The 26,759-nt window shown below is 42.8% G+C and overlaps 4 protein-coding genes across 6 annotated transcripts; 2 read left to right on the forward strand and 2 right to left on the reverse strand.

Moving 5' to 3' along the window:
* The first annotated feature begins 210 nt into the window (after window positions 1-210).
* Window positions 211-4,422, forward strand: LOC146657368 (neurofilament medium polypeptide-like). Its single transcript, XM_085426951.1, has 4 exons — window positions 211-945; window positions 2,156-2,355; window positions 2,473-2,597; window positions 2,693-4,422. The coding sequence occupies exons 1-4, from the start codon at window positions 222-224 to the stop codon at window positions 3,969-3,971; spliced, it is 2,328 nt and encodes a 775-aa protein (XP_085283077.1). The 5' UTR covers window positions 211-221; the 3' UTR covers window positions 3,972-4,422.
* Window positions 4,423-6,860: 2,438 nt separating this feature from the next.
* Window positions 6,861-14,948, reverse strand: thoc5 (THO complex 5). Its single transcript, XM_085425397.1, has 20 exons — window positions 14,830-14,948; window positions 14,522-14,626; window positions 12,829-12,972; window positions 12,564-12,677; window positions 12,276-12,373; window positions 11,956-12,102; window positions 10,640-10,754; window positions 10,376-10,508; window positions 10,204-10,281; window positions 10,064-10,107; window positions 9,514-9,613; window positions 8,614-8,722; window positions 8,424-8,525; window positions 8,249-8,345; window positions 8,046-8,157; window positions 7,861-7,964; window positions 7,678-7,765; window positions 7,462-7,577; window positions 7,186-7,376; window positions 6,861-7,097 (listed from the first exon to the last, which is right to left on the reverse strand). Exons 2-20 carry the CDS (start codon window positions 14,618-14,620, stop codon window positions 7,034-7,036), a joined length of 2,055 nt encoding a protein of 684 aa, XP_085281523.1. The 5' UTR covers window positions 14,621-14,626; window positions 14,830-14,948; the 3' UTR covers window positions 6,861-7,033.
* Window positions 14,949-15,612: 664 nt separating this feature from the next.
* tfip11 (tuftelin interacting protein 11) lies at window positions 15,613-21,241 on the reverse strand. Of its 2 annotated transcripts, none has more exons than XM_085425398.1 (15): window positions 21,109-21,241; window positions 19,991-20,198; window positions 19,739-19,898; window positions 19,485-19,641; window positions 19,251-19,378; window positions 18,987-19,148; window positions 18,581-18,772; window positions 18,242-18,421; window positions 17,877-18,011; window positions 17,686-17,789; window positions 17,383-17,551; window positions 16,979-17,222; window positions 16,460-16,602; window positions 16,182-16,347; window positions 15,613-16,091 (listed from the first exon to the last, which is right to left on the reverse strand). In XM_085425398.1, the coding sequence occupies exons 2-15, from the start codon at window positions 20,194-20,196 to the stop codon at window positions 15,745-15,747; spliced, it is 2,493 nt and encodes an 830-aa protein (XP_085281524.1). In that variant the 5' UTR covers window positions 20,197-20,198; window positions 21,109-21,241; the 3' UTR covers window positions 15,613-15,744. The 2 variants fall into 2 exon arrangements, with proteins under 2 accessions (XP_085281524.1, XP_085281525.1); XM_085425399.1 differs by having other exon boundaries at window positions 16,979-17,218; window positions 17,379-17,551.
* Window positions 21,242-22,006: 765 nt separating this feature from the next.
* Window positions 22,007-24,693, forward strand: srrd (SRR1 domain containing). 2 transcript variants are annotated; one of them, XM_085425400.1, is made up of 6 exons: window positions 22,007-22,287; window positions 22,379-22,419; window positions 22,500-22,693; window positions 22,788-22,886; window positions 23,111-23,262; window positions 23,356-24,693. In XM_085425400.1, exons 1-6 carry the CDS (start codon window positions 22,145-22,147, stop codon window positions 23,594-23,596), a joined length of 870 nt encoding a protein of 289 aa, XP_085281526.1. In that variant the 5' UTR covers window positions 22,007-22,144; the 3' UTR covers window positions 23,597-24,693. The 2 variants fall into 2 exon arrangements, with proteins under 2 accessions (XP_085281526.1, XP_085281527.1); XM_085425401.1 differs by having other exon boundaries at window positions 22,545-22,693.
* The last annotated feature ends 2,066 nt before the right edge of the window (window positions 24,694-26,759 follow it).

The following is a 26,759-nucleotide window of genomic DNA, read 5'->3' on the forward strand; positions in this document are numbered from 1 at the left end:
CTTATCATCAGGATCCTACACTAACGGGAGCGAGTATCGTCTTGCCATTCCTGCGCAGCCGGTAGTTTTCTGAGGAAAAGGTATCTCTTTAAAAACGAGCGTGTCTTGGTGCTGACTACTGTCTTTTCCCTCCCTCCTATAAAAGCTGATCGCTCTCCCTCCTACTGCAGTCAGTTCTCACCGGCCCAGCCAACATGAGTTTCACGGTAGAGCATCACTTCATGGGCCCGAGCTCGTACCGCAAGGCTCGGCCCGCCTCCGTGTCCTCCAGCGGCTTTCACTCCCAGCGCCGTCGCCTCACCTACAGCCAGCCATCCTCAATCGACAGCTTGGAGACCTTTAACGGCGACATGACTCGGAAGAGCGAGAAAGAGATCCTGCAAGCTCTGAACGACCGGTTTGCCGGCTACATCGACAAGGTGCGCAACCTGGAGATGCACAACCGCAACCTGGAGGCGGAAGCGGCGGCGCTGCGGCAGAACCAAGCCGGGCGCGCCTCGGTCGGGGAGCACTACGAGAGGGAACTGGGTGACCTCAGGGGTCTCCTGCAGCAGCTGACCGGAGAGAAGGCCCGCGCGGCTGTGGAGCACGAGCACTTGGAAGAGGACATCCAGCACCTGCGGGTCAGGCTGGAGGATGAAGCGCGGAACCGGGAAGAGTCGGAGGCTGCCGCTCGCGCTATGAAAAAGTATGTCGAGGAGTGCCGGCTGGTACGCCTGGAGCTAGACAAGAAGCTCCGTGCGCTGGAAGAGGAGGCCGCTTTTCTTAAGAAGAACCACGAGGAAGAAGTGGCGGAGCTCTTGGAGCAGATTCAGAGCGCGCAGGTGAGCTTCGACATGCGGGACACCCTGAAGGCGGATGTCACCACCGCACTGCGCGAGATCCGCTCGCAGCTGGACAGTCACGCATCCAAGACCTCAGTGCACGCCGAGGAGTGGTTCAAAGGTGAGTCCGATCAAAAAAGAGGAGGAAAGTTTATTGAAACGATCAAAAGTCTCCGTGCGTAAAGTCACGTTTGTCCGCTGTCCGTGGTGCTGAAGTGTGCCTCATGGATCCAGATCGGGATTTATTTGAGGCGTCTCCGACTGTTACGTTGGAATGTTGGTTGATAACATTTATTAATCTATCACATCGAAAACTTTAGAGGTTAAATTACAAGTGACGAATTACGCGAAAGAAGCAAGGTAACCAGTTTGGAAATGCGCAAATAAATACATAAAATAATAATAATCACTTAAATAATATCAATAATTTGCCTTTTATCTTAGTTGGTGCCCTTTTCTATGACTGCGCAGTTGCGGCATAGTGACCTTTTAAAAGAATATTTAAAAAAAATTAAAGGCCAGCCCTGCAGAGGTGAGGTGGCACACAGCGAAGAGACTACGATTAATTTGCACTCTTGCCGACTAGCAGTGGGTGTTCACTACCTGTTTCTCTTTTTGCTGTGCTGATGGATCTGACCCTGGACTTCCACGAGTAGAAAAGTACCTTTCAAGGTCGCGGCGGGCTGATAATGTTTCATCAGTCGGTCGTGCTTTTTACAGCCATCTTCTCCTGGCTGATGTGTTTAATAAAAGCACCTGGACGTAGATCTGATGCATAGAATTACTAGCAAAGCAATAAGTGAGACATGATCTTACAGCCACTGTGAGCAGCACTTAGACACAGCACTGCTGACTTTTATGGTGCTACATAAACACACTGCTGACAACTTTGAAGGCCCAGAAGGGTTTCCTGCGCATTGTAGTTTTGGGTATGTCAAAGGACATATTGGTCTATACCCAATCCCTCTCAGTAGGTGTACATTTTGACCTGGTACAGCTAGTAAAAGGTACAAACAAATTGACCTTCTTTGAGTCCAGCTGACTGCAGCAGTGGTTTATTCATGCTTGGATGCAGGAGGGAGCTGAGTCAGACTATTGACTGGCAGCTGGACAGTGTCAAGGTTACAGAGGATCTTTGTAGTAACTGTCTGTTCTCTAAAGCAGGACTGGTTAAATATTTTCAGTTAAAAAAAAAGGCCTACGTCTTTAGACTCAAAATGTTCCCCTTTCTTTTAAAAGTATGCATATGTGTCATATTTCAGGCGATTATCTTAATTAAAAGTGATTTCTAAACATGTCATGTACTTTTTAAAATTCGTTTTTTTCCACAGTGCGCATGGAGCATCTGTCCGAGGCTGCTCGGTCTAACCAGGATGCAATCCGTGGAACCCAGGAAGAGATTGCAGAATACCGCCGCAAGCTCCAGAGCCGCACCATTGAGCTGGAGACTCTTCGAGGAACCAAGGAGTCACTGGAGAGGCAGCGTATAGAGAGTGAAGACAGACACCAAGACGACCTCAACTCACTACAGGCAAGGCATCAGCACAGACATGCAGAAAAAGCAGAAATGCACCAATACTGCAAATCTCTTTTCAGACACTTGATGAATGATATGTGACCAGAGAGGATGTTTACGTTTGTTTTGCAGGAAACCATCAATCAGCTCGACAACGAGTTAAAAACTACAAAATGGGAGATGGCTAGCCAGCTAAAAGATTACCAGGAGCTTCTGAATGTGAAGATGGCTCTGGATATCGAAATTGCTGCTTACAGGTTAGTTGGGATCTAAAAAATGTAACTTTAAATTGGTTTCTTTATGCTAAAAGTGATTAACACTTTCATTCTCTGTGTTCTTGTCTTCCAAACAGGAAACTACTGGAGGGAGAGGAGAATCGCTTTGTGTCAGGTGGAGGCCCATACTCCTACCTGGAAAGCAGAATCTCTGCCCACTTGAAAGTAAAAGGAGAAGAGATCTCTGATACAGTCATTGTAGAGGAACAGACAGATGAAACACAGGTGACGGAGGTGACAGAGGAAGCAGATGAAGATGAGGAGGAAAAGAAAGAAGAAGATGAAGAAGAAGCAGAGGAAGGAGAGGGTGAAGAAACCAAAGAAGAAGAGGGTGAAGAAGAAGGTGAGGAAAAAGGAGATGAGAAGCAGGAAGGAGAGGGAGAGGAAGAAAAAGAGGAGGAAAAGGAAGAAGAGGGAGAGGAAGAGGAGAAAGGAGAGGAAGAAAAGGCAGGTGAAGAAGAAGAAAAGTCCAAATCTCCAGAAAAAGCTGCTTCCCCTCCTTCAAAATCTCCTCAATCTAAATCTCCTACTGTCAAATCACCAGAATCTAAATCGCCACAAAAATCACCAGAAGCCAAATCACCAGCAGCCAAATCCCCTGCAGCCAAGTCTCCTGCAGGAGATGAGTCAAAGTCACCCGTGTCCAAATCCCCACCCAGCAAGTCTCCTGAGTCCAAATCTCCTCCTCCCAAGAGCCCTGAACCAAAGTCTCCAGAGAAGGAGAAGGCCAAACCATTTTCTGCCAAAGACACCCCTAAAAAGGAGGAAAAAGAGGAGAAAAAAGAGAAGCCTCAGCCTGTCAAAGAGGAAAAGAAGGAGAAAGAGCAGCCTGTGAAGGAGGAGAAGAAGCAGGAACCCAAAGAGAAAGAACCAGAGAAGGTGGACAAACCTGAAACAAAGAAAGAAAGCAAAGAAGAGGAAACACCAAAAAAGGAAGAGGCTTCAAAACCTGTAACTCCCAGCAAGCCTGCTGAGGACAAGCCAGCCCCCAAGTCTGAGGCTAAAGAGAGTACTCCCCCTGCCAAGGAGGAGGAGAAGCCCTCTGCTCCTAAATCAGAGAAGGCCGAACCTGAGGCAAAGCCAGCTGCTAAAGCAGAGCCTGAGAAAACAGAGAGCAAGAAGGAGGAGAAGAAGCCAGAGGAGAAGAAACCAGAGGAGAAAAAAACAGAGGAGAAGAAGCCAGAAGAGAAGCCTAAAGCAGAGCCTGAGAAAAAAGATAGCAAGAAAGAGGAGAAGAAGCCAGAGGAGAAAAAGGAGGCTAGTAAAGAGGTGAAGGAAGGAGCAAAGATGGAGAAGGCTGAGAAATCTTCTGGCACTGAGTCAAAGGAAAGCAAGGAGGAGAAACCCAAGAAGTAAGACAAAAATGCTGCGTTTCAGGGCTAGAGGAGGAGATGCCAAAGATCTGTGATGGAGGGAGGTGAGGTGAGGAAAGGGCAAAAAGTGACTGAAGAGAAAGAGAAGCTGGATGTACCCAGCAGTTCAGATGGGCAATAAAATGCCCAAAGCCAAGCAGGTAACAGTATGTAAGCAATAGTGATTTCTGTAGCAAATACCCCCCCGCTCCCTACGTATGGCCATTATATGCCCCTGATGCTTCTGATGTATGACTGTAGTGAATACAGAATGCTCTTAAACTCTTTATCAGAATGTGACAACTGCCCTTAATCAATATCAAGTGCATTTAAACAGGATTCCCGCTGATGGGGGCAGGAGGACCCTGCTGCACCTACGCAAGCCTTCAAGGGTAGAGATGTCAAACCAATGTCTAGCTAAAGATTGTCACAGATATTGAATATGAAAACTTATATTTAGGGAAACACAAATGTTATATTTACAAATGAATAAATAAGGAAGACTTGAATTTTGCTTGTTGTGCACCTTAATGCAGCTTCTCCTTACGGGTGAACTGGAGTGTCTCACTCTTCTAGTCTGCAGTGTTAGGACAATGATGACTGTGCTCTGTATAAACTGCTGAGAATATGCAATATGAAACACAAAAATAAAGAATGAAAAATGAAGCACACAAGGCTTGGCGGCTTTTCTTCATGTATGCAGAAATCTGCAGCTCATTAAAGTGAAGATTAATAAAGTGTCAAGAGAAATTCTACGAGGTGCGATGCCAAAAGGTAAACGCTGCGAGTTATTGCACTGCATTGCGGCTGTGGAGAGGGGGGGCTGTACCCACTCTCCTCATGTCCCACAGACCGCGTTCATGTATAAATCAAGAGCAGTGTCGCCGGCTCGCACAGACTCTCTCTCTCATTTCCAAGGCCTGTCTCATTACAAACAGGAGCAGAGGACACACATTTATCTTAGGATTGTTAATTAAAAATCACCAGAATGATCAAATTGTCCTACAGGCACAGCCATAAAATTAAACAGAGCAGGCTTTTGCTTTGAAACGTATAACTAAGAAATGCAAATCCTCCTCTGTCACTTGTGGTTTGGTAATATTTTGAAATATTAAGATTTCTTTTGTTTGACAGAAATAAAATGTGTGGTTACTTTTAATAGGATTTTCTAATGAGTGCTGATGAAAAAGACATTCATTACCATCCTACTGAAAAGCAGGTAACTGTTAGATTTGTGCCATCACCAAAAGCTTCTCTTTCTTGGTGAAACACTGACATTGGACACACTTTGGCTGACATTGTGAGGCTCTCTCTCCTGGCACGACTGCACCCCCCTGTAATCCAATTTCACTGCATCTAATAGATGGCTGTGTATTAATGAGATCAGCGACTGTGTCATTAAAAAACCAGAGTCGGAAGACGGAGATTGCTTTGACTGCTGTCACTGCCATCTGTTGTTAAACAGAAATTGACTGTTTTATTGATGATTGTGTACTCTGTAAAGTTTATTTTTTTCCAAAACATTTACATCATTGCTAAATGTGACTGCTCTCGGTGCAAACTGAACAAAAGTGAACCAATATAAGATCCATCAATTTTAACTGCTCGTCCTCTTTGGGGTCGCAGAGCCTATCCCAGCTGTCACAAGGCGGGAGAGGTACATCCTGGATAGATTGCCAGTCTCTCACAGGGCGAACAGAGATACACATTCACACCTATGGCCCATTTAGAATCACAAGTTAACCTAACGTGCATGTCTTTGGCCTGTTGGATGAAACTGGAGTACAGGGGGAACATGCACACTCTACACCAGGGGTCCCCAATCCCAGTCCACAAGGGCCGGTGTCCCTGCAGGTTTTAGATCTCACCCTGGTTTAACACACCTGAATCATATGATTAGTTCATTACCAGGCCTCTGGAGAACTTCAAGACATGTTGAGAAGGTAATTATCCATTTAAATCAGCTGTGATGGATCAAGGACACATCTAAAACCTGCAGGGACACCAGCCCTCGTGGACTGGGATTGGGGAGCCCTGCTCTACACAGTGGCTGGGTGGTGCATTCATACCCAGTGAGGTCGCAGTGCAAACCAATCCACCATGACACACTGGAAAACACTTCAGTATTCACATTTCATCATGGACGATCACTCACAACTTCGTACTGGTTAGCGGTGACTCTTAACTCCAAATGGGGATAGGCTGGCTCAACAATATGCTTGTAAGATGCTCCCCTAGCTTTGCACAGCCAATAGACACTCATCTGTTGGGCTTTATGTTTGTGCCACTGGTAAGCTTTACAGTATTCTCAATCTATTGAATCATTTTGTACCATTTACCAGTCTCATCTCAACCATTAGCATTTACTGCCCATTTTCCAATAAGTAATGCTTCCTTTCTCTTGCAATTACAGACATTATTTCCATGCATCAGTGCAGCATTGAATTCCTAGATTCGATTACCTGCTGCTGGATCTTTGCTGCAACACACAAGAGCAAAGGAGAGATTTTTCTATAAAGCTAAAGCTAGCTAATCATTAAATGACCGTTTTCCTTGACTTTAGCATCAAGTCAGAAATTGAGGATCAGTATCCTACATGAAAACCTGTTGCTCTTTACTGAAACTATGATGATAAATGAGAAGTCAAAGGCTAACAGCAGACAATAGCCCAAATATTTTATTCAATGCGAGAGATCCTCTGTGGAAATGACTCAGCTATATCCAGCACTGAACCACAATGGCATAATAATCAGCAAGCTCAGACGACACCTATAAATAGAGCAGCACTCAGAGAGGTGAGGGTGGAGAGGAAGGAAAGGGGATAAAACAGAAACATTTTGTGTGCACAACAAAGTCTGTACGCAGCGAAGGAAGACAAAAAAAGACAAACTCATTCCAGAAAATAGGATGTTCTTTTATTTTCAAACTGGTATGAAGTGTTTAAAAAGGATACTTGTGTGTCAAAGAGTCACAAAGGTAATCTTGAGGGAGTTAAGAGTGATAAACTACAGAAGGAGAATTATATACATACGCGCGCACACACACACAATTATGTGCACACAAATTTTAGCGATGACTGAAGAAACCCTGAGGATGGTTATACTTGAACGGCTTCAGACGATTAGGACCCCTGAATTGAACGAGACAAACCGGTGGTCAGAGATAAAATCTTTCACCAAATGTATCAAAAAGTTTCCCACTTCTTTCTCTAACTGTACCTGACAGTGCGTAGGCACATCTTCTCACGGGGGAACTCTCGCGGTCCTTCCACGCTGTCGTCTTGTCCTTCTGTCTCCAAATAAACATCCAGGCAGACGCACAGTCGTGCAAACTGATTGGTCAGGAGCTGGTGCCCAGGACGTGGTCCTTGTAGTTCGTTTTTGAACACGTTAACTTCGCTCTCCATGGCCTTAAAAGTGAAAAAGGGAGTCAAAAAGTGAAAAATGACTTGTATTTATAAACAATCATATTGAGAGGTTTTGAAATGTTCATACTCGGAGGTTGTCGTCGGTGCGTCCGCTGCGCTCTCCCTTCCAGCTCAGAGAGAGGGAGAAGACAGGAGATATCTCTGGGTATCTGGGACTCAGCACCACTGCAGCATTAAGACGAGCTGAAAGGGACACAGATGAGTTTGCGTATAGAATCACATTCAAAGCAAACAAAAAAAAACATCAGCAATATTCAGTTATGCTGTCAGCGACAGGATTTACCTGTGCCTCTTTCAACCACTCCCATAAAGTACAGATCAGTCTCCTTTGCCAGCCCAGCTTCAGTCACATGACGTGTATATGGAAATTCCTGCAAAAGAAAGGAAATATCAAAATCAGTCACACTTCTAACTAATGCTTTCTTTACATTTGAGTACAATCGTTTGACAATTTGCTTTCACTTACCAAGTACTCCTGGTAAGTGATTGTGGTCCAACGTGCCAAACGGGAAAGGATCTTGGCAGGAAAAAGGTGCTGACACTCGCTGGAGATGGGGATGATGCTGTGTTCTGATGACGGGAACACAAACAAACTTAACAATCTCTTCATTAGGATGATTCAGTGTGCAAGGTTGTAATCAAATAACATACCTAAAGAGGCAAACTGTCTGTGCAAAGCCAAGCGGGACTGGACTCGTCCCCTCAGCAGCTTCATGGTGTTCTCCATGTGGCTCGCACTCAGTGAACTACCCACGCGCACACCCTAAAAAAAAAAAAAAAAAAAAAAAATTAGCAAAAGTTAACATTATACAGTTGTAACACATGCTGTATACTTGAGGTTAGCACACACGCACCTCCGAAGCGTCACTAGGAAAATGAAGTCCTCCGAGATTCTGAACCCACATGTAGGGATGGCCCAGCTCCTCCACATAATCGCCAAAGGAAATGATCCTAAAAATAACTTATAGGTTAATTCAGCCAGCTGTAATCCAGTACACACCACATCAACCATGAACATTACTTCCTTACCCGACTTTATCAAACTGGTAGCGATTAGCTGGATTGGGTGTTTCTCGTCCCTGGTCGCTGGTGTAGAGACAGCTGAGGAGAGTGTCTGACTTCAGGAGCTCCCTGGGGGAAAAAAAGTCATTGTTAGGTTTTTTTATAAGGCTGTCATGGTCAGAGAGAGAGAGCCAAATCCTTACGTTTACACACATACCCTGCGCTGATGGCCGTGTTGAGATCGGTGGAGGTGGACACTTTGGTCTTGACAGTCATAATGTTCAGATTCATCAGGTAGTAGAAGTAAAGATGGAGTACACTGCCATCTGTAGACACAAGGAAGACAACACATGGTGTTACACTAATGGATTGCTATCTTAATCTTATATTCTCTCTACTCAATATTTTCATTAATCCTGCCAGCGATAGCTCCTCTGGGTTTATATTACACTGCAGCGCATTACAGAGCAATAACAGGCCTTGGTCATAGCAGCAGCTAATGGCACCTATGGGATACCCACTACACCGATGGTCATCATTCTCGCTGCACTCCCTGCAGTCACGGTGAACTCAGTGACACACTGTCACTCACTCACACCTACACCGCTCACTTTTTGCTTTTACTGCACTAGACCGAATGCTGCAGCTGGCAGCAGTGAGGATAACTGAGGAAAGGAGGGGCTCCAGAAATAAAAGCAGAAGTCAGACAAAGAGCAGTGATGAGAAAAACTGCTTACAAGATGTTGTAGGTGCTGCAGAACTACAAGGCTGCAAGCATCTTTCTCACCTCCATCCCTCGGCCTCCCCCTCACTTCCTCACTCCACCCCCCCTTAGGTAGAGTTACACCTGCAATGCAGATCTCCCTATAATCTGTCACTGTATTCCATATATCGCCAGCAGAGGGAACACAAGGGTCAAGTGGTGTCATGTCACAGCCACAGTTGCTTTGTTTCACATGCCATCTGATAGGTGTACAGTTGCACAGCACCATATATATATGGTCACGTTACAAGGGTTGGAGCACAAAGGGGCTGCAAATATTTGGGTTGAAGGATGCTGTGTGAATACAGAGAATGATTTTGCCAACAAGGACATGAAGCACAGAGAAAGAGTTACCTTTACACTTCAAGTCTATGCCTAGGGACAGAGGGTGCCTCTTCAGCATCTCTCGTCTTTTATCATCCAGCTGGCCACCTGCAGTTGGCCTTCTTCTCTTCTGTCAAATGGACAATAAAAAGCAATTGAATAAAAAGACAAAAAAAAAGAAAAAAATAATAAATAAAAGACGTAATTCCAGTGACAAAGCATCTCTAAAATCTTAGCCCCCTGCAAGCACATTTAAAAAGAATACCGAAAGGAAGCCTGAAAAGCAAACAGTGCTCCAGATGAGCTCAAATATGGAGATAGAACAAAAGAAATACACACTGTATTTGCAATCAAATACAAACCTAAGATCCGGTTACAGTCACAGAGCCATTCTCGGTAAATATTTCCCAGAACACCCCCACTGCCACTCCGATCAATAGCTGCCACTCAATGCATGACAGCTATGGCTTCAGAGACAGTTCATGTGTCCAGAGCAGTGATTTGTATACTAACTAACAATAGACCTCAGTGTCCTGAGTGTGTGTGTTCGTTCATGAGTAAAGCAGTGCCAGATACTCACAGTTTTCTCTTGCTCCTCCTCTGCATCAGAATCACTCTCATCATCTGAATAAAACCAGAATACACAGTTTTAAGTTTGTTGATGAATCCCAAAATGAGTCGTCTGTGTGTTATACATAGATTAAATGTGTGCCTTTGTACCCTGGGAATCTTCTGGAGGTTTGGACAGGGCTTTGGCCTCATCTACATCACCACTAATTGAGACAATCAGGTTCTTGTCTGCAATAAAATCAAAGCGATCCAAACTTCAATCCTTTAAAGAAAAACTAATATTTTGTCTTGGAAAACATCATTGTCTCTCATTCTTACTCACCACACGCCTGGCCATAAGCATTTGCTTGAACAAACAGGACATAGAGAGGTGGAGGCAGATGGCGGGCAATCTCCGTCTGCTTCTGAGTCTGTTCAAAAGGCATAGACAGGAACTCCTGGACTGGGAGGGAGGCCTGTGAGCATACATAGGAGGCATATGTGGTGTAACTGTTGGCACGGCAGTTAAAAATTCACCTCAACAAGTACAAAACACCGCTGAGCTTTTCTTTAGATTACAAACTATGAATTAACACAGCAGTGATACCTGCATGATGGCATTAAGACCTGGCTGCAAGCTTCTCAGATGCTCCTTCTTCACCTCAATGCTCTTCTGAATTGTCTCCTTCGACGCTAGTGATTCCTTGTATTTCTCTGCCAACCTGCATCCAACAATAGACTGTTAACTAGGGATGGGTACCGGTATCCGGTGCCATGATGGCACCGGTTCTGACATAAATGGTAGTAACCAGACCGAAAAGCAGCGCACATTTCGGTGCTTTATTTCGGTGCTTTTTTTCCCTGAGATGTCATACACTTCGAATTCTAGCCAATCATTTTACGTTTCCGAGGATAGTAGGTGGGTCCAGGTACGTACGTTCTTTTAGAGCAGAGCTACATATTAAAAATGTCCAAGGCGAAGCGGTCAAAAGTCTGGCTGTACTTCACAGCAAAATATGCAAACTCAGCAGCCTGCAACAAGTGCTTTAAGCTGATACTGTGATACTGTCAAAGGAGGTAACACCTCAAATCCGATGAAACACCTGGCGACGCATAGCGTTTTTTTTTTAAAAGCCGAGAAATGCGCCGTATTTGATAGCTTGCTGTGAGACCTCACACCGAGCACATCTACTGCGGGTGTGGTGCCTGTTATCGGACCCGGAGTTAGCAACATCCCCCAAAAACACGAAGAGGAGAGTCCTGGCCCCTAGCCCTGCCAGTGCAGCAGAAATGATGACGGATGATGATGCAGCAGCAGCCGTTCTTCTCTGCGTGAGTAGCTTAATGTTGTCCGTGTGTAATTTATGTTGAGTAGGCTAACCACGTTATTACATTAATGCATGCAAGGTGAACTAGCAAACACCATCATAGCTACATGCGGCTGTCTTCTTGTTTGATGGCAGATACTCCCTTCACCCTGGCCAAAAAGGCCAAAGAAAAAGTGGAAAACAGTTAAACATGAGAGGTTTTTGGACAAAGTTTGTGTTTTTTCCATTGTCTAAGCACTGCTTCCAGCCAAGAGTGATACCATATATGCCCCATAGCTGCAGAAAAGGCTAACATTGTTATCTTTTTACAAAAAAACAGCTGAACATGAGAGCTTTTTGGACCAATTTTGTGTTCTCCATTCTTTAAGCACCGGTTTGAGCACCGTTTAAGCACCGTTTCAAAAGTACCGGTTTGGCACCGGTATCGGATAAAACCTAAACAATACCCATCCCTACTCTTAACAAGTGTTCAGTGTCCCTATTATCCATTAGCAAATTAGTTTTTAAACACAACATGCTGCAAACGCTTTGTGCAGGCACAAATCCTTCACTGCGCCTTGTGGTTTGTTTGTTGTTGTTTTTTTTTTTAAAATACCTCTTCCGTTGTTCAAGCTCCCAGTCCAGTCGCGCCAGTGTGAGTTGGTGGGGGTCATTTTTTGTGAGTTGAGGCCTGGAAATTTCCGGCGGTGCCTCCTGGTAAAACTCTTCTTCACTCACCAAGTCAATTTCTTCATGCTTAGACCTGGAATATGGAAACGAGTACTCATTACTACTGTGACACATTTCTGAAAATCTAAGTATAAACTAAAAACAAGGGAACTAATAAGCAACTAACGCTATTCTAATTATTCTCTGTAAGTTCAAGTTAGGAAAACCAATGAGCAATTTTAAATGAAATCTTTTTTTTTTACTAACTTGAACTCCAGACACTTGCTGATCTCCTTCTGAAGATGCATGACTTCATACAGCAGATTTTGCAGCTGAAGGTGCAGCACATCGACTTTCTGTTTTGCCTGAGGAGAGACAGAGAGATTGTTAAAGTTGACTCGCAAACTCTAAGTAAATATTTTTAGATGCATAATACAATACTGAAGTTTAAGGCTTGAGGTAGCACTTTTTTTAGTAAGCGAATGAAAGAGTGATAGTAACCTAAGCTGTTACTTGGTTTTACTTGAGAGTGCTTGAGACTTGCGTGGGAGTTACCTCGTGTGTCTGGTCTCTGCCTTTCTTTAGACGCATATGAGCAAGTCGATTGAGCTTTTTCAGATTCATGAAGTGGATGCAGCTCTGCATACGTTTCTTCTCAACCTCTGCACACTGAGGAGACATACAACCAGTTGCCCTTCATTATTACTGACACAAATGTTATGGTGCTTTAGATATACTTATACTACAAACTCTATGTGTAAGGTGTCTGCTGTACATGAATCGTTTGCCATTAAATCAGCATATAATGACACATTCTTACCCCGTCCTTAGCTCCGTTGGCCTTAAGCTCTTGGATCTCACTCATGAGATTAGCCAGACTCTGACATGTTTCTTTGTATTGGATGTAGTCCTGCTGAGGGTCCCTGCCATCAAGCTCCACCTCCTCATGATACACACGCACATCCTGGCCAAAAAAAGTATATAAATTAGTAAGTAAATATATAACATAAATGTATATTAAGTACAAGGTTCACACGGGGGTGGGGGCTGATAACACTAATCAGAAGAGGATGGATGTATAACTATAAGATATTAGTCATGGTTAAACTTGATATCATTTATTTAACTGCTCTGAGAGGTCTAAGTGTGACTAAGTTAAATATGACTTAAAGGTGATATATTTTGCATTTCATACTTTGGTCTATAATATGTTGTGAGATGAGATGAGCTGCAGTATAAAGGATGGATATAAAACACCTTTTTAAAACTGCTAATCATTCAAAGGTATTTCAGTATAGATCCAGAACAAAGACAACATTATAAATTGCTGAAAGCTGTTGAGTGAACTCTAAATTTCTAAGGATAAAATGTAGGATCCACATTATAAAACACACAGGCAGAATATACCCCTTCAGCTGGAACTGACCTCCTGGATCATTTTAACTGCAGTTTAAAAACTCTCTGTTTCCATTAAGGTTGAGGCAAAAACACATCATGGAGCACAACCAGTCTACAAAGGTATGTGAGGAGGAGATGCTAGCAGCTGGTGAGGTGCGGCCCAAAGATAAACGAGTGACTCACACAAACAATGCTACCTACACTTGTTAGTTGTGTTCTGTTTAACAGTAAGAGCAAACTGTGGAAGAAAATTACTAATTCGGGTACATGCTGGTAAAAGGAGCTTTTAGCAAGTGATTAAAAAGTTTGAACACCCCATGTAGAAAATATTTTTCAATTTCACTTTTATTATGCAACAACACTGTGCAGCTCCTGAAGAGTTACAAGGTTAAGATACTTTTGTTACTGTTAGACTAAAGTGTGAAGCAGGTATTGTATCAGTATAAAGAAGTTTAAGATTACAGAAAAAAAATCTGGTAGCTCTTCACCCAGATGCTCCAGTTTTGTGTTGTTAACAAGTTAAGAATTATAAATGGCTTGAAGTGTACAATCAGGCCTGTGAGACTCCTTTAGACACTCAGACATATCATTGATATGTCAGCCAGATGCTGCTCATTTTACGTTTTCGCTCGTTTCTTCACATTTTCCCAACATGCTTCCATGTAAATCCAGCGTCCCCATCTCTCTGTTGGTCTGCACCACTACACTAAGTAGTGTAAATACTTCAAAAGTATATGAGCTTTTCTTCCTCCTGTACTGAAAGAGTATTAAATCAGAATTTTGCGACAAAAGTGGAAACAACCTCATTAAAGTTAGAAGTTGGAAATCGTGGGTTTGGGGGAAAATGACCCAGGTTTATTATAAACAAGAGTCTCGCTGTTTGATTCAACAGTCTCTATGCTTTCCATTTGAAAATCTAATTCAGATAGAAGATGTATTTGTGTAAAAGGACCACTTTAACTGTATCAACTTTAAAGGGCAGACACTGCTTAGCACATTAGGGTCTAAATACTTTAATTTTAAAATGTATACTAACGTCTGTGCATTACTGCCCAAAGCCACTTTGATAATGACACAGGTGATCGAGGAGTCGTGTATCTTCTCCTCAACTTTACCTGTTGGTCCGCATCTGCCCGACCCCGCTTCATCTCCGGGGTTCCTCCTTCGTTGCGGAGAACCTTGGACTTTCGTTTTTTCAGGGCGTCCGACGACATGAGTAGCTGGATAACAATGGAAAATATGACCTTAAAAGCCGTGAATACCTTTCTGTTAGCAAGCTGGCTAATGTTAGCACTGTGCTACGGTAGTTCATTGGATAGCAATCGTTAGTTTTGCGGCTCATTAAACCACATTAAACATGTTAGATGTTAAATAAACCACAGGCTATGTTCAACTATATATGTATATATAAATATTCACATACCTTCTTGGTGCAAAACCGTTAATCACGAACAAATGAACTAACTCGCAGCTCACACCGCAAAGCGCCCACTTCCAACGGAAGCCCTGATGTGCCAAAACACCTCAAACAGGAGGAAGCAGCAGCAACTGCCACCTTCCTGTTATCGTTTGTATCGCATTGTTAATGTTCACAAATAGGGTTTCAATCTGTTGAATAATGCTTAAAGCTACTCTAAAAACGTAACCTTAAAACTGCAAGTTAAGGGTTTGCTAACAATCATATCATGGACGAATATGCTGCAAGTTTGTTTGTTCTTATGCACATAAATAAAAGCTAAAGCTATTTTTGTGCAAGTCTTATTTTTCAAGTCATTCCTTTTTTCTATTAAAACGATTAAATGTTGAAAACTATGATCAGCTCAGCTGCTTTTCAGTCCGTTAAGGTTCAGCAGGGATTTCTTTTAGGAGACACTTTTCTTGTGAGACTTGTAGGTCTTTTGCCTCTCGTAAAGCCAATTAACCTGTGGGTATAAATGGTCACCTCCACACAGACCAATACGCTGTCACAGACAAAAAGAAAAATGAACAACACCAAAAATGTACTCCAATTACTTAACTGTTGATGTTACAATAGAAACATTGAAGATAAGTACTGTTTTTGTATGTGTATCAAGAGAACATTATAAACACTGTGACCGTTAACCAGCTTTTGTATAAAAATGTGCAATATGTGAAAACATATGTGCTTTTCACTGTACAAGTACAGTATTTAAAATTCATTTTTGAGCAATAAAGAGAGTCAGCATGCATTCAAAAGTTATTTATTCACAATTCTGACCTCTTAGAGAAAGAGACATATGCTAGAGAAGTTACTTAAAAACAAAAGATATTTCCTGTTTTCCTTATAGTTGTCAGACCTAAATATGTCAGTCCATGCTCATTTTGCCATATCGATCAGACTCTGCAGAGATGTGGGTACCCAAGTCTTCTCTCCTTGCACAAACACCACCCCTCGATCTATGTAGATAACAATACGCCCAAATGTGTACAGCTGTTTTCCCTCATGTCGTTTAGCCACTAAGGGCATGAAAACGATGTTGTTCTCCTCTGCCTTGGCCTGGATGAGATCCTTAAAGTTAGTCGGCACACCGGCGCTGATCCCTCTGTGGGCCACGCTCTCGGCGTCCCTGCGCTCCTGCATGGCTTCATACTGGAAGTCCTTGCGTCTCTCTGTCTGTGTGAGATATGCAATGTTCTCCCTCGCTCCAGGTTGCATATAACCGCCTGAAATGACACGAAAAAAAGAAAGTTATACTTTGAGTAATACTCATTTTTGTGTGTTTATTATACATCTTCAGACTGTGGAGTACGAACCTATGCCTGAGGAGACCGCACGGTTCATGATGTCCAAAGCCTCATTGAATTTCTCTTTAATGAGGGGCTGGGCCAACAAGACGTCACTAAACATGCTTTTCCAGCCGAGGTACCACTTTGTGATTTCCTCATAGTTGGGACTGTTGCTCAGCCATGAACACAGGACCTATAATCCACAAAAAGCAAAAAAAAAAACAAACCCAAAAGGTATAAAATCCAAAAAGCAATTATATGAAACACCAAAATGCTCAGTTCTGAGTACATTTTAATTCACTGACCTGTAACCATTTCGTGAAAAAGTTTTTGTCAAGCAGTGACACGAGGCTAGAGGGGGACAGCATGCCCTCCCAGTCCAAGACCCAGTGAAATGGCTCCATCTGCTGCTGGTGAGGGTTGATAACCAGCTCTTCCAGACACAAAGCTGCAGAGAGAAAGATCAGCAGTTGCATGAAGAGATATCAGTGGGGCTACTTGAGAATGGAAACGTGGAGGGGTTCATTTTCATTCATGTCTTTGGCACACTGGTGCAGTTTCCTGTCGATTTATAGCTTCTGTTCAGTTGTTTATCGTATTTACCAGGTCTAAACTGAGTGTATATGTTATAAATCCCCATCTTTTGAATGTCACAATTAAAACATCCACTCTAGTCAAATAAATAGGTAACTGTACTTCTGACTTCTTACACCTGTGCCTAAACCTAATTAATGAGGCAAGGCTTGACTTTAATAAGAGGTTGGCTCATCTCCTTCGATTTTCCTCCCAGCACACACATGACGTCATCACAGATGAAGACATACCTAGTTTAGGGATGATGTTTTTCACCATGAAGGCCTCCCATGCACCTGGTGTGAATACATCTTTCCACGGCTGTAGGATGAGGCGAGCTGAGGCGTCGCTGGGATGCCAGCGCTGCAAGGCGTTGGACAGTTTGCTCCTAATTGGCGGATAAAGAGGCTCTAGACGTGACTGGAGCAGAGGCAGCCAAGGGTGGATCCAGGAGTGGATAGGCACCGTGTCAGTTAAAGGGTTCCAGTTATCTACCTGTTAAACAGGGAACAAAGAGAGAGGTTTACATGTGACAAAACTGCCTTTGATACTGATGGAGGCATAAGGTCAGTATAGCATATAGTAAACAGTTTTTCACTCATAAATAATGGGAGCAAATCAAAAATATTTCTCTTTATCAGCGTGTGTGACTTGCCTCTCGCTGTAATCTGGGTAAGATCAGCTGCTCCAACAGGTGATCCAGTATCCACAGGGGCAAAAGAGGAGCCCACACTTCCACACAGTCCACCATCGGCCCGACCATACGAGGCTGCCAGCCTGACACGCAAGTCCGCATCACTGGGATCCACACTTCCCATAAGAGTCTGAAACACAAAGACCACACGCATTTTACAGACACATGTAGTTAAAAAAAAAGGGCTAGATCACATATAACCAACATTTATTCACATAAATACACAAAGCACAACCTAATATATGTTTGTGTGTTCAAATTTACCTGTGATAAGGATCCATATTTGAATCTGGGCCACTGGAGTGCATATCCCGAGATTCAAGGATTGCTCTCCACTGACCAATATCTTCCAGACAGTAAGAGCTGTCCTGAAATAATAATTAAAATGTGGTAGAGAATTATTAACATGTAAAAAGGATGCAGTTATCTTAAAAGATATACTCGCAAAAATGTACCTTCAGGGGGTCCCAGAAATGAAGTTTTTCTTTAAGTAACGGATGAACAACAGCTACAGCAAGGTCTGCTAAACCCATCATCTTGTATTCTTCATAATAATCTGTTTGCAAGGTCTCAAAGATGCGAGCACACTCCTGAACAAAGAGAAGAACCAAAAATTACTAAAATGATTACATGAAAACTGAGCAAGCACTCAGTTTCCATCCTGTTCTCACTTTGTCTCTGTTTCACAATTTTGTTTTTATGTTGTTTTATTCTCCGGTTTTTAAATGATTTTCTGACAGAAGACTGCTTTGAAACTTTACACCTAATACAAAATTCTAAAAAGGTGTAGGTGCTCAGTCCATTCTCTTTTTATATGCACCTGCAGAGTAGGACCCTCCCCTGGTGGTGTCTCCCCAGATGGAAAACGCTCCACTAATGCCAGCACAGCTTCCATTCTCTGGATGGCATCTTGCTCCGTATCCAGTCTGTTCTGCAAGGCTCTTGACTCGTGGCTCAGAGAAACAACAACATCTTTTTCATGCTGCAGACGTCTGGCAGACTATACCGGGGTTATATGAAAAAAGAAAGAGATTAAAAAAAATAAATAGTAAAAATCTGCTAAATTATAAAGGAAGCCCCAGTTTGCTGATCTAATAAGGAGGCATTATCTTAGTTATAGCCAAATATATTTGGAAAAACAATTTTGGTATCCTCATACCTGTAATATGTCCTGTTCTGTAAGGTCTATCAACAGCTGAAGGTTATGTTCAAGCTCAGGGAGCGCAAAGCATGATCCCTTCTGATCCCGAGTAGACATGCTTGGTGGACCTTCATCAGGAACACTGTGCTTGTTGGATATCTGACTGTAACTGTAGTACACCTTCTGCTCTCTTCCAGTCATGTCTATCACCTAGGCACCAGGGGCAGGTATGGGGTAAAAAAGGTTAAAAACAAACAATAATAGCAGAGCGCATGTGCTTATATAGATACACCAAACAACTTCACCCATAGAGTCTAATACTGACTACAATTAACTTTAGCTGCTAAAGTTTGTTGTAAAAATACAGCCAAGCCACAGTGCCCTTATAACACACCTCTGAGAAAGGACAAAAAAGCACTAATACCTTGACCTGTGCCAGCTCCCCAGCAGATGCCGCTGTAGCCCGCCCCGCCACTTTGCCTTTAGCTCTGAGCTCATCTGCAGTTCTGTAGGAGTACTTCGGTTTCTTCTTTCCTGCCGACCCTGCAGGATCCTTACGCCACTGGCCCAGCTCCTTCTGGAACTCCTACATCAGCACGAATTTAGATTAATGTAAAAAAATGACTCTACAATTCAACATCTGCTTACACATAGAAAAAGGAAAAGCACATTTATGTGCACACTGTACCTTTTCCTCCTCTTCATCAGAGTCCACCACAGGAAAATCTTGGAGAGACTGCTGGGTTCGCTCATTTCCATAGGCTCCGACTGCCCCCTTTCCCTTACGAACCTTTGCTTCAATAGGGTTTACAATACCTGCAGCAAATGAGAGTGTGGAAAAACAAAGTAGATCAGCTCTGAAATACACACAATACTCTTAAATACTTCATTAATGTGGCCTTCTCAGCCTTTCCCACCCTACCTTGAGCATTCTTTCCCAGGCCTTTTCCTGGTTGGTAGCCCATTTTCTGCAGTAGTTTCTGCCCAATTCCCCTAGTGTGTTTCTCCCAGCTGCCAATGCCATGTCCAGACTGTATGCCACCTGCAAACCTCTGTGACTGATTCCCACGGAAATTACCCTAACAAAACAATTCAGCATATAATTGTTCCTATAAACTTCTTTGAGATATTTATCTGCAATGTACACACAAACAAATCACACATAACCAAATTTACCATTTGGAGTTTTTTGGGTGCACGAGAAGGTGGAGGAGCTGCAGGACCATCATCATCAGAGTCATCAGACCCTCCTTCCCCTTTCAGCTGTTTCTCCTCTGCTGCCGTCTTTCGCAGACCAGCACTCACAAAGTTCACTGGGACAGTGTAGTCTTTAGATCTAGCAATGAAAACACAGACAGCAAACTCAATCTCCTACTAATGGCAGACTTTAAAGCTGTGGGCAGCAGCAAAAACAAACCCACGCCTCACCTCTTGCCACCAAAGCTGGGCCTCTCATCTTCGTCTGAATCCCTGTCAGCCCAGATGCCGTAAGTGGCCTGTTCCTTGGTCTGCCTGTGTCTGTGGCGGTCTGGGTTGAACTCGTTGGCCAGGTCCCAGTCTGTCACCTCAAAGCTCTCAACCTCAACACCCTCCTCCTCCTCATCTCTCCGCCCATATAGGTGTGACATGGACATCTCTGGAGATCATAATGAACAAAATCACAATTTAAAGAAATGTAAAAACTCCGCATAAGTAATTTCAAATAAATTTGCTCTACTTGTGAAAAGGTTTAGGTAAAGCCCTTGGACATGGGATCAGAATAATAAAATACATCCCTCTCCATAGCAACGGATCAAACTCAATCTACTGTTTAAAGCAATGAGTTGTAGCTCAGAGCACAGGGAAAAACAAAATCAAACACATTATAATAAAACATAACATTTTTCTTATTCCAGCTGTTCTCTTTAGAGGTCGCCACAGCAGATCCTCTAACACTGTCCCTAACATCCTCCTCTAGCACAGCAACATGTCCTCCTTCACTTCCTCTATGAATCTCTTCTGTGGTCTACCTCTTTTCCTCCTGCCTAGCAGCTCAATATCTTGGATTCCATATCAAACCACTCTCCGTCCTCGTCGTTACTTTTACACCCATTTCTCTCTCATCCTCTCACATGTCCTCTGTTCTCCAGAGCATACCTCCAGCAGTCCAGGCTCTTTCACCTGCTCCCTACTCTAACTACAGACCGCAACGTTATCTGAGAACATCCTACCCGACCTCATCTGTCAGCCTGTCCACACTTTGAGGCTCTATTGCTGCAGATTCCAGATCAGCAACAGTGTCGCAAAAATTAGATCAGTATAAATGTAAAGTAAATTTTTATTTTATAGAGAAGCGTCTTAAACATACACATCACTATCTCAAATATTTGGTTTGCTAGTTGACACTAACGACACCGAACAAATTCATCTCTGTGGAGAAAACGTAATGTAAGCTAACGATAACTAGCTATAGCTAAGGTTAGTTACCCTCTACAGCATGAATGTCTTGCTATACGTAATAATCTCGAGTGTTGAGAGCAGTGCAAACACCATGTTCTCTAACGCACCTGAACAGTTATATAAAGGTCGGCGTGGAAATCAATTGGACATGCTTTCTTTCAAAAACGATGAGAAGAAATCCACTCTAACGCTCCTTCGTTTAGTGCACGAAAACACAAGTACTTCCGGTATAATGGTGTTACACCAAATTCTGTACCCCTCTAAAATATTTCGTTGGTTCTTAGTAATGACTGTTGGCGTAGAAAGGGCAAAGATGCGTTTATTTCATTGACTTTGCGAAGTAATGTTCGTTTCAGTTGTAAATAATAATAATAATAATAATAATAATAATAATAATAATAATAATAATAACACGGTATATAAAACTCAGTTTTGTTTTTTCCCCAGGTTAATAGAAATTCATATTACATCATACTATTAGTTTAAAAAAGCTTCATATGTTAAATATATTAAATGCATTTCAAAATGTATTTATTTGTTTATTTAGTTAGAAAAAAATGTGCCTACCCACTTTCAGAATTTTATTTTATTTCGTAGTAATTTGAGGCAATGTTTGAACATGAATACCTAAAAATTATTAAAGATAAAAGTCGCAGTGACTTCACTATAAAAGTGAATCATGATCTGTAATTTGGGACACACTGGTTAAATAAAATATTAAATAAGTACATACAAAAATACATAAAACCACACTGCAAAGTCCTATATGAGAATGAATTAATAAACAAAATTAGCTAAAAACAACGGGGCAATTTCTAGTTTGCTTTACAATAATATACATAATTATATATAGTAATAGTATATTTAAAAATAAAAATAAATATCGCAGTTTCTTTAAATCAACCGAGCTGTGCATTATTTCTATAGTGATTTAATGACCGTACACCACCACCAGGTGGATGTTATTTGATGGACTACAAATTTGGCGTAACGCCGGAAGAGGAAACGCGTGTTACACCCTAAATATTCCCATATGTTGGTCACTTGTCTACTGAAGGAAAAAAAAATGCGTTTTGTCCTTTGATAATTGGACGATTTTTAAAAAAAATGATATGCAGGGATATTGGTGCTAAGTTAGCATAAATGTCGGACACCGGAGGGGAGTGGCAGGTGGCTCGGCGACGAAAAGGTGCGTCGAGGAGCTCAAAGTCTCTTCAGGTGTCTGCAGCATGCGGCCAGGAGTCGCTGGACGTCGGGAAAACCGTTAAACGCATCAGAGACACCATGTATGAAATTCAAGAATAGCTCAGCAGCAACACCTCGGACGTCTCATCTTCACCACAGTCCCATAACTCTGCCTTTATTTTACCTCTGCAGGTCTGAACTAAGATGCGAAGAGTTTTGGCACGATTGGAAGGGTAGGTTTTGCTTTGAAAGTTGGGGTTACCACCAAGCATCTGGCTTGCAGCTGTGTGTGTTATTGCGTTTCTGCCTTTAGAGCAGCTCTTGGTGGCGGCATCAGCATCTCTTTCCAAATCTCCAGCGGACAAGGACGCTGAGGACCAGCCGGAGCGGATCCCCAGGACATGCCAGCAGCTGGAGTGTGTGTGTTATGGCCTCGGTCCGTTTGCCTCCTGTGTCTCAGCCCGCTACCAGCTTGCCATGTTGCTTCTTCTACTGGAAGCAGGACAGGTCAGGGGAGGCTTCATCATCAGTTAGATGACAAACACTCACACTAGACCCTGCTTGTTATACATATTCTGTCTCTCCCTGTTAATGTCTTCAGATTCCTCTAAAGGACTGCTCAGTCTATGATCCAGTCTTCTCTTCTGGAGAGAGAGATGTTTTGAGAGACCTGGGTCTGACTGTACTCTCAGAAAATGAGGTCAGTTGTTGCTCCCTTGTGTCCTGGTAATTAAGTGAAACACTGTTAATAGGCATATACTAAAGAGAACTGTGTCATATAGTACATAAAACTTTACAGTTCTTCCAAATGTCAACTATATTATTATTTATTATCCATTTTATATTGAAAATGGGGACTACAAAATTGTTTAGGGGAGTAGACTGTGCAAACAGTGTGTGATCCTCTGTGTCTGTATTGCTCAGGAGGGGAAACGTTTGGTAGAAAAACCCACATTTTTTTACCTGATGCATTGTGGGAAAGCCCTCTACAACAACCTTCTGTGGAAGAACTGGAGTGCACGGGGTCTCCCTCTGATGATAATCATCGGAAACAGCTTCAGTGGGATGAGGGATAGGTTTGTACGAGACGACACGTAGACGATGGATGGAGTAAACGTTTAAGCAAGAGCAGTGGAGATGAAGTTGACATCTGTCTGTTTCCCCAACAGAACGATCGAGAAAGAGTTTACGCGAGACTACAGCTACATCAGTAAGGCTGTGGATTTTAGTGTGGAGAGAAAGCTTGCATGCCCATCTCATCTGATAGACGTCTTCAATGACACAGCAGTCATCACATTTCCTTCCAACAGCCTTAATGGACTCCCACAGTCTACCTGGGCAGAGTCACCTGAACCACAGTACCCACACAGCCCTGATTTGGAGATTATACTGAAGGAAACTCAGAGCTGAGGCAGGAGATGGATATAGGACATTTGTTATTGACTGTTGTCATTCATATGACAAGTTGTTTTTTTTAATGGACCTGTTGTACTTTTACTTAATTATATATGGTGACAATGATGGGTTTTCATATTAAACATCAACCAAGTTTCAGAGTTTTCCAGTGAGCTAGAACCTCAGGCATCAGACTGCCCTAAACTAAGACCATCAGAGAACCTTAATTTGGTCAGTTCCAGATGTATGGGACAGAAGCCCCACCCACTTACTGTTCAAACCCTCTGTTTGTCAGCAGAAGCCAATCAAAAGAAAGCTGGCATAAAATGGAGAGCTAAAACAGCTTCTTTACAAACAGTGACAAATTGAGGGGCTGGGCATGAAGGCCCACTATAAAACAAGGATTATTTTGAGCTGTGGACCATGCAATCTATTCAAGAAGAGCACAAGAATTAAAAATTGTTGGAACAAATCCTGCTCATGTCTGACTTTATTCAGCCGTAACAAATTCTTTAATAGAACTGTAACATTTGTGTCTGGTCCTTATTAGATTATTCTGTTATTATATGTTACCTTATATATGTAATCAAAGTAGTTGAATTAGAATACTGCTGTAGATCACATTATACCCTTTAATATAGAGTGTGTGAGCTGTATGTAGTTTAGTTCTCATTATACTTTTGAGTTAACAGAACATATTCACATATTAGTTCATTAGATAAATGTGCATCACTCTGTATCCTTGATCTGCTGGGAATGTGTTACACTGTTTTCTTGACATGCTTAATTGTTGAATCATGAAGAGAAGGTTGTAAGCAGGAGACTCTGTGTCTAAAGACAGGGGAGATAGACCACATTCCACACCCCCACCTTACAGAAAGCAGAGAAACAACTGCCGAGGTCATAACTTAGGCGCTGTAACAGAGAAAAAATGTGATGTTTTGGCTTTTACGACTAGCTGGGGGCCACTAGAGACTATAAAAAGCTGAGCAACCCGTCACCATTTAGAGACATGTGCCTGACCCTCTGGTAGCATCTCTCCCGTCCGGACGTTGTAATGCTCTGACTGTTGAATTGTATGGAAATAAATGATTGTTGATTGAGCATTGATACACCGAGTATTGTCCCTCCTTCAGCCCAAAGATTCAAAGAATTGGGAGATTTCAACAACTTGGTGCCGTGTGACCCGGATCTTTGGTGTGCTGAGGAGGTGCAGATTTGACCTTTGGTGAGATCGTGAGGCGAGGTGAACAGAGGACCGGTCCAAAAATAAAAAGGTAAGCACAGCCTGTTGTATTATAAATACCAAATGTGCATATTGGGCTTTCCAAATTAATCTGTTCACTGAGTTACACGTATTTTCACAGTAAATTTGTCGGTGTCTGGTTTTTGGCGCAAGATACTAACAACATAAGTTGAGGCTGAATTCCAGTGTGTTAAATAAACTGCTTCTACCGAGATACTAATAACATACTACGTTGGACTAGTTGCAGTAATCTGCTTCTACCGAGATACTAATAACATACTACGTTGGACTAGTTGCAGCCACTTTACCTTCCACATTTAATTTTGTCTAATACTGGCTTCTGTAGCAATAATACGTTAGAATTTCTTCTGAAGACGCGGCCATTAGTTCAGTACATTGAAGTCGAGGTTTGTTTATTTTGTTTATGGTGTCAGTGACGTCCTGGCTTTTGCCGGCTATGAAATAGAAGTTGATTTAAGGAAAAGCAGATGCTGGCTTCACGGTGCAGTTGAACGCTGGCAACGCGAGAGCGAAACACGTCCGTAGGTTTGGTTTATGATACGGCGTGTTCCGGTGGTGCGGCCGTGAAGTGCAGTAGTGGTTGGTGCTAGTTTTAGTACATTGCATAGAGGTTTTGACGGTGGTTTGTGGCGTCAGTCGAGTTTAAAGGGCTGCGGTCATAATACAAAGTAAAATTTAAGTACATAGCAACACCTGGTTTATGATGTCAGGTATAACTTCGGGGATGCAAGCATCACTTTTATGATGCGACTTTGCCCCGTGGTGGCGGTCATAAGCGCAGAGAAAGGGGTATTTTGGTCAATGGTGCAGTGTGCTTTAAGAAGATCTAATAGTTGAGCTCAGAGGTTTCTGTGTAAAATTCCCGCTGAGGAAAAGTGTTGTGTGTGAGTGTGAAGGCGCGCTCTGGGTGAGAGTGTGTGTGTGAAGCTGCGAAGCGCGCTCTGGGTGCTGTCTTGTGGGTAAAGCGCGCACTGAGTGAGAGTGTGAGTGAGGCGCGCTCTGAGTGTGTTTTTTGTGTGGAGTGTGAAGCGTGAACACAGTGACAGTGACGGTTGATGTGTTTGATTAGGAGGACATTAGAGCAAATACACATTTTAGGATCAAAGGTTGATGCCTAGTGTACCTGTGGAACATTTGCCCTAGGAGTGGCGACCCTCCTGTCCGTGGACGCGTGGCCAGGACCGGCGTCGTCCGGGTGCCGAGGTGGTGACTTGGGGAGGTGAGGGCCCCCGCATAGCTACGGAAATAACACTGGAACGGCCGTGTAATCACGGGTTCACATTTATTCCGGACTAGAACAAGACACATTTTGCGAACAAACGTTGAGTCTAGATTAGTAAAGAAATATAAAAAGGTTGAATTCCTCGTTTCAGTGGTTGAAATTGTTGTGTGCCTGTCCCCTGACGAGTGTGAAATTAAAATAAAGAGGGAATTTGGAGCCACATAGAGATAGACGGGCATAATTGGGTGTATTACTCTGTGGTGTAATAAAAATAAAAAGGAGAGATAGTAAGAGGTGTGCAGTGGAGAATTATGGAGGAGTACAGAGAGGAATGTGTTGGGAGACTGGCGTACAGTTTACGCTGTCAAGGTAGGCGGGTTGCCTGCTTATCGGTTTAAAAGCGATGAAAATGAAATTAAATAAATCTCTTAGTGTGTTAATACAGGAAGCTGCGGACCTGGACCAACTGCCCCCACAAGCACAGCGGCCGAAGCAAAATTATAGGTAATGGGAACCACACCCAGCACGAATCAGCAGCTGTGAAAAAGACAGCAGCGAGGAGAGAATTAGAGGAGAAATTAAGAGAAGTTTTAACACATAAAATTGGGGCCAACGGACTTGTGGAGGTTGGGAAGGCGTCCGGAGCATCACAACAAAAAGGTGAAACAAAAACACACACAAGCAGAGAA

The sequence above is a fragment of the Rhamphochromis longiceps genome, linkage group LG12 (genome assembly GCF_057381845.1).
Source record: "Rhamphochromis longiceps isolate RC_006_pf linkage group LG12, R_longiceps_female_GT1.1, whole genome shotgun sequence".
NCBI lineage: Eukaryota > Metazoa > Chordata > Actinopteri > Cichliformes > Cichlidae > Rhamphochromis > Rhamphochromis longiceps.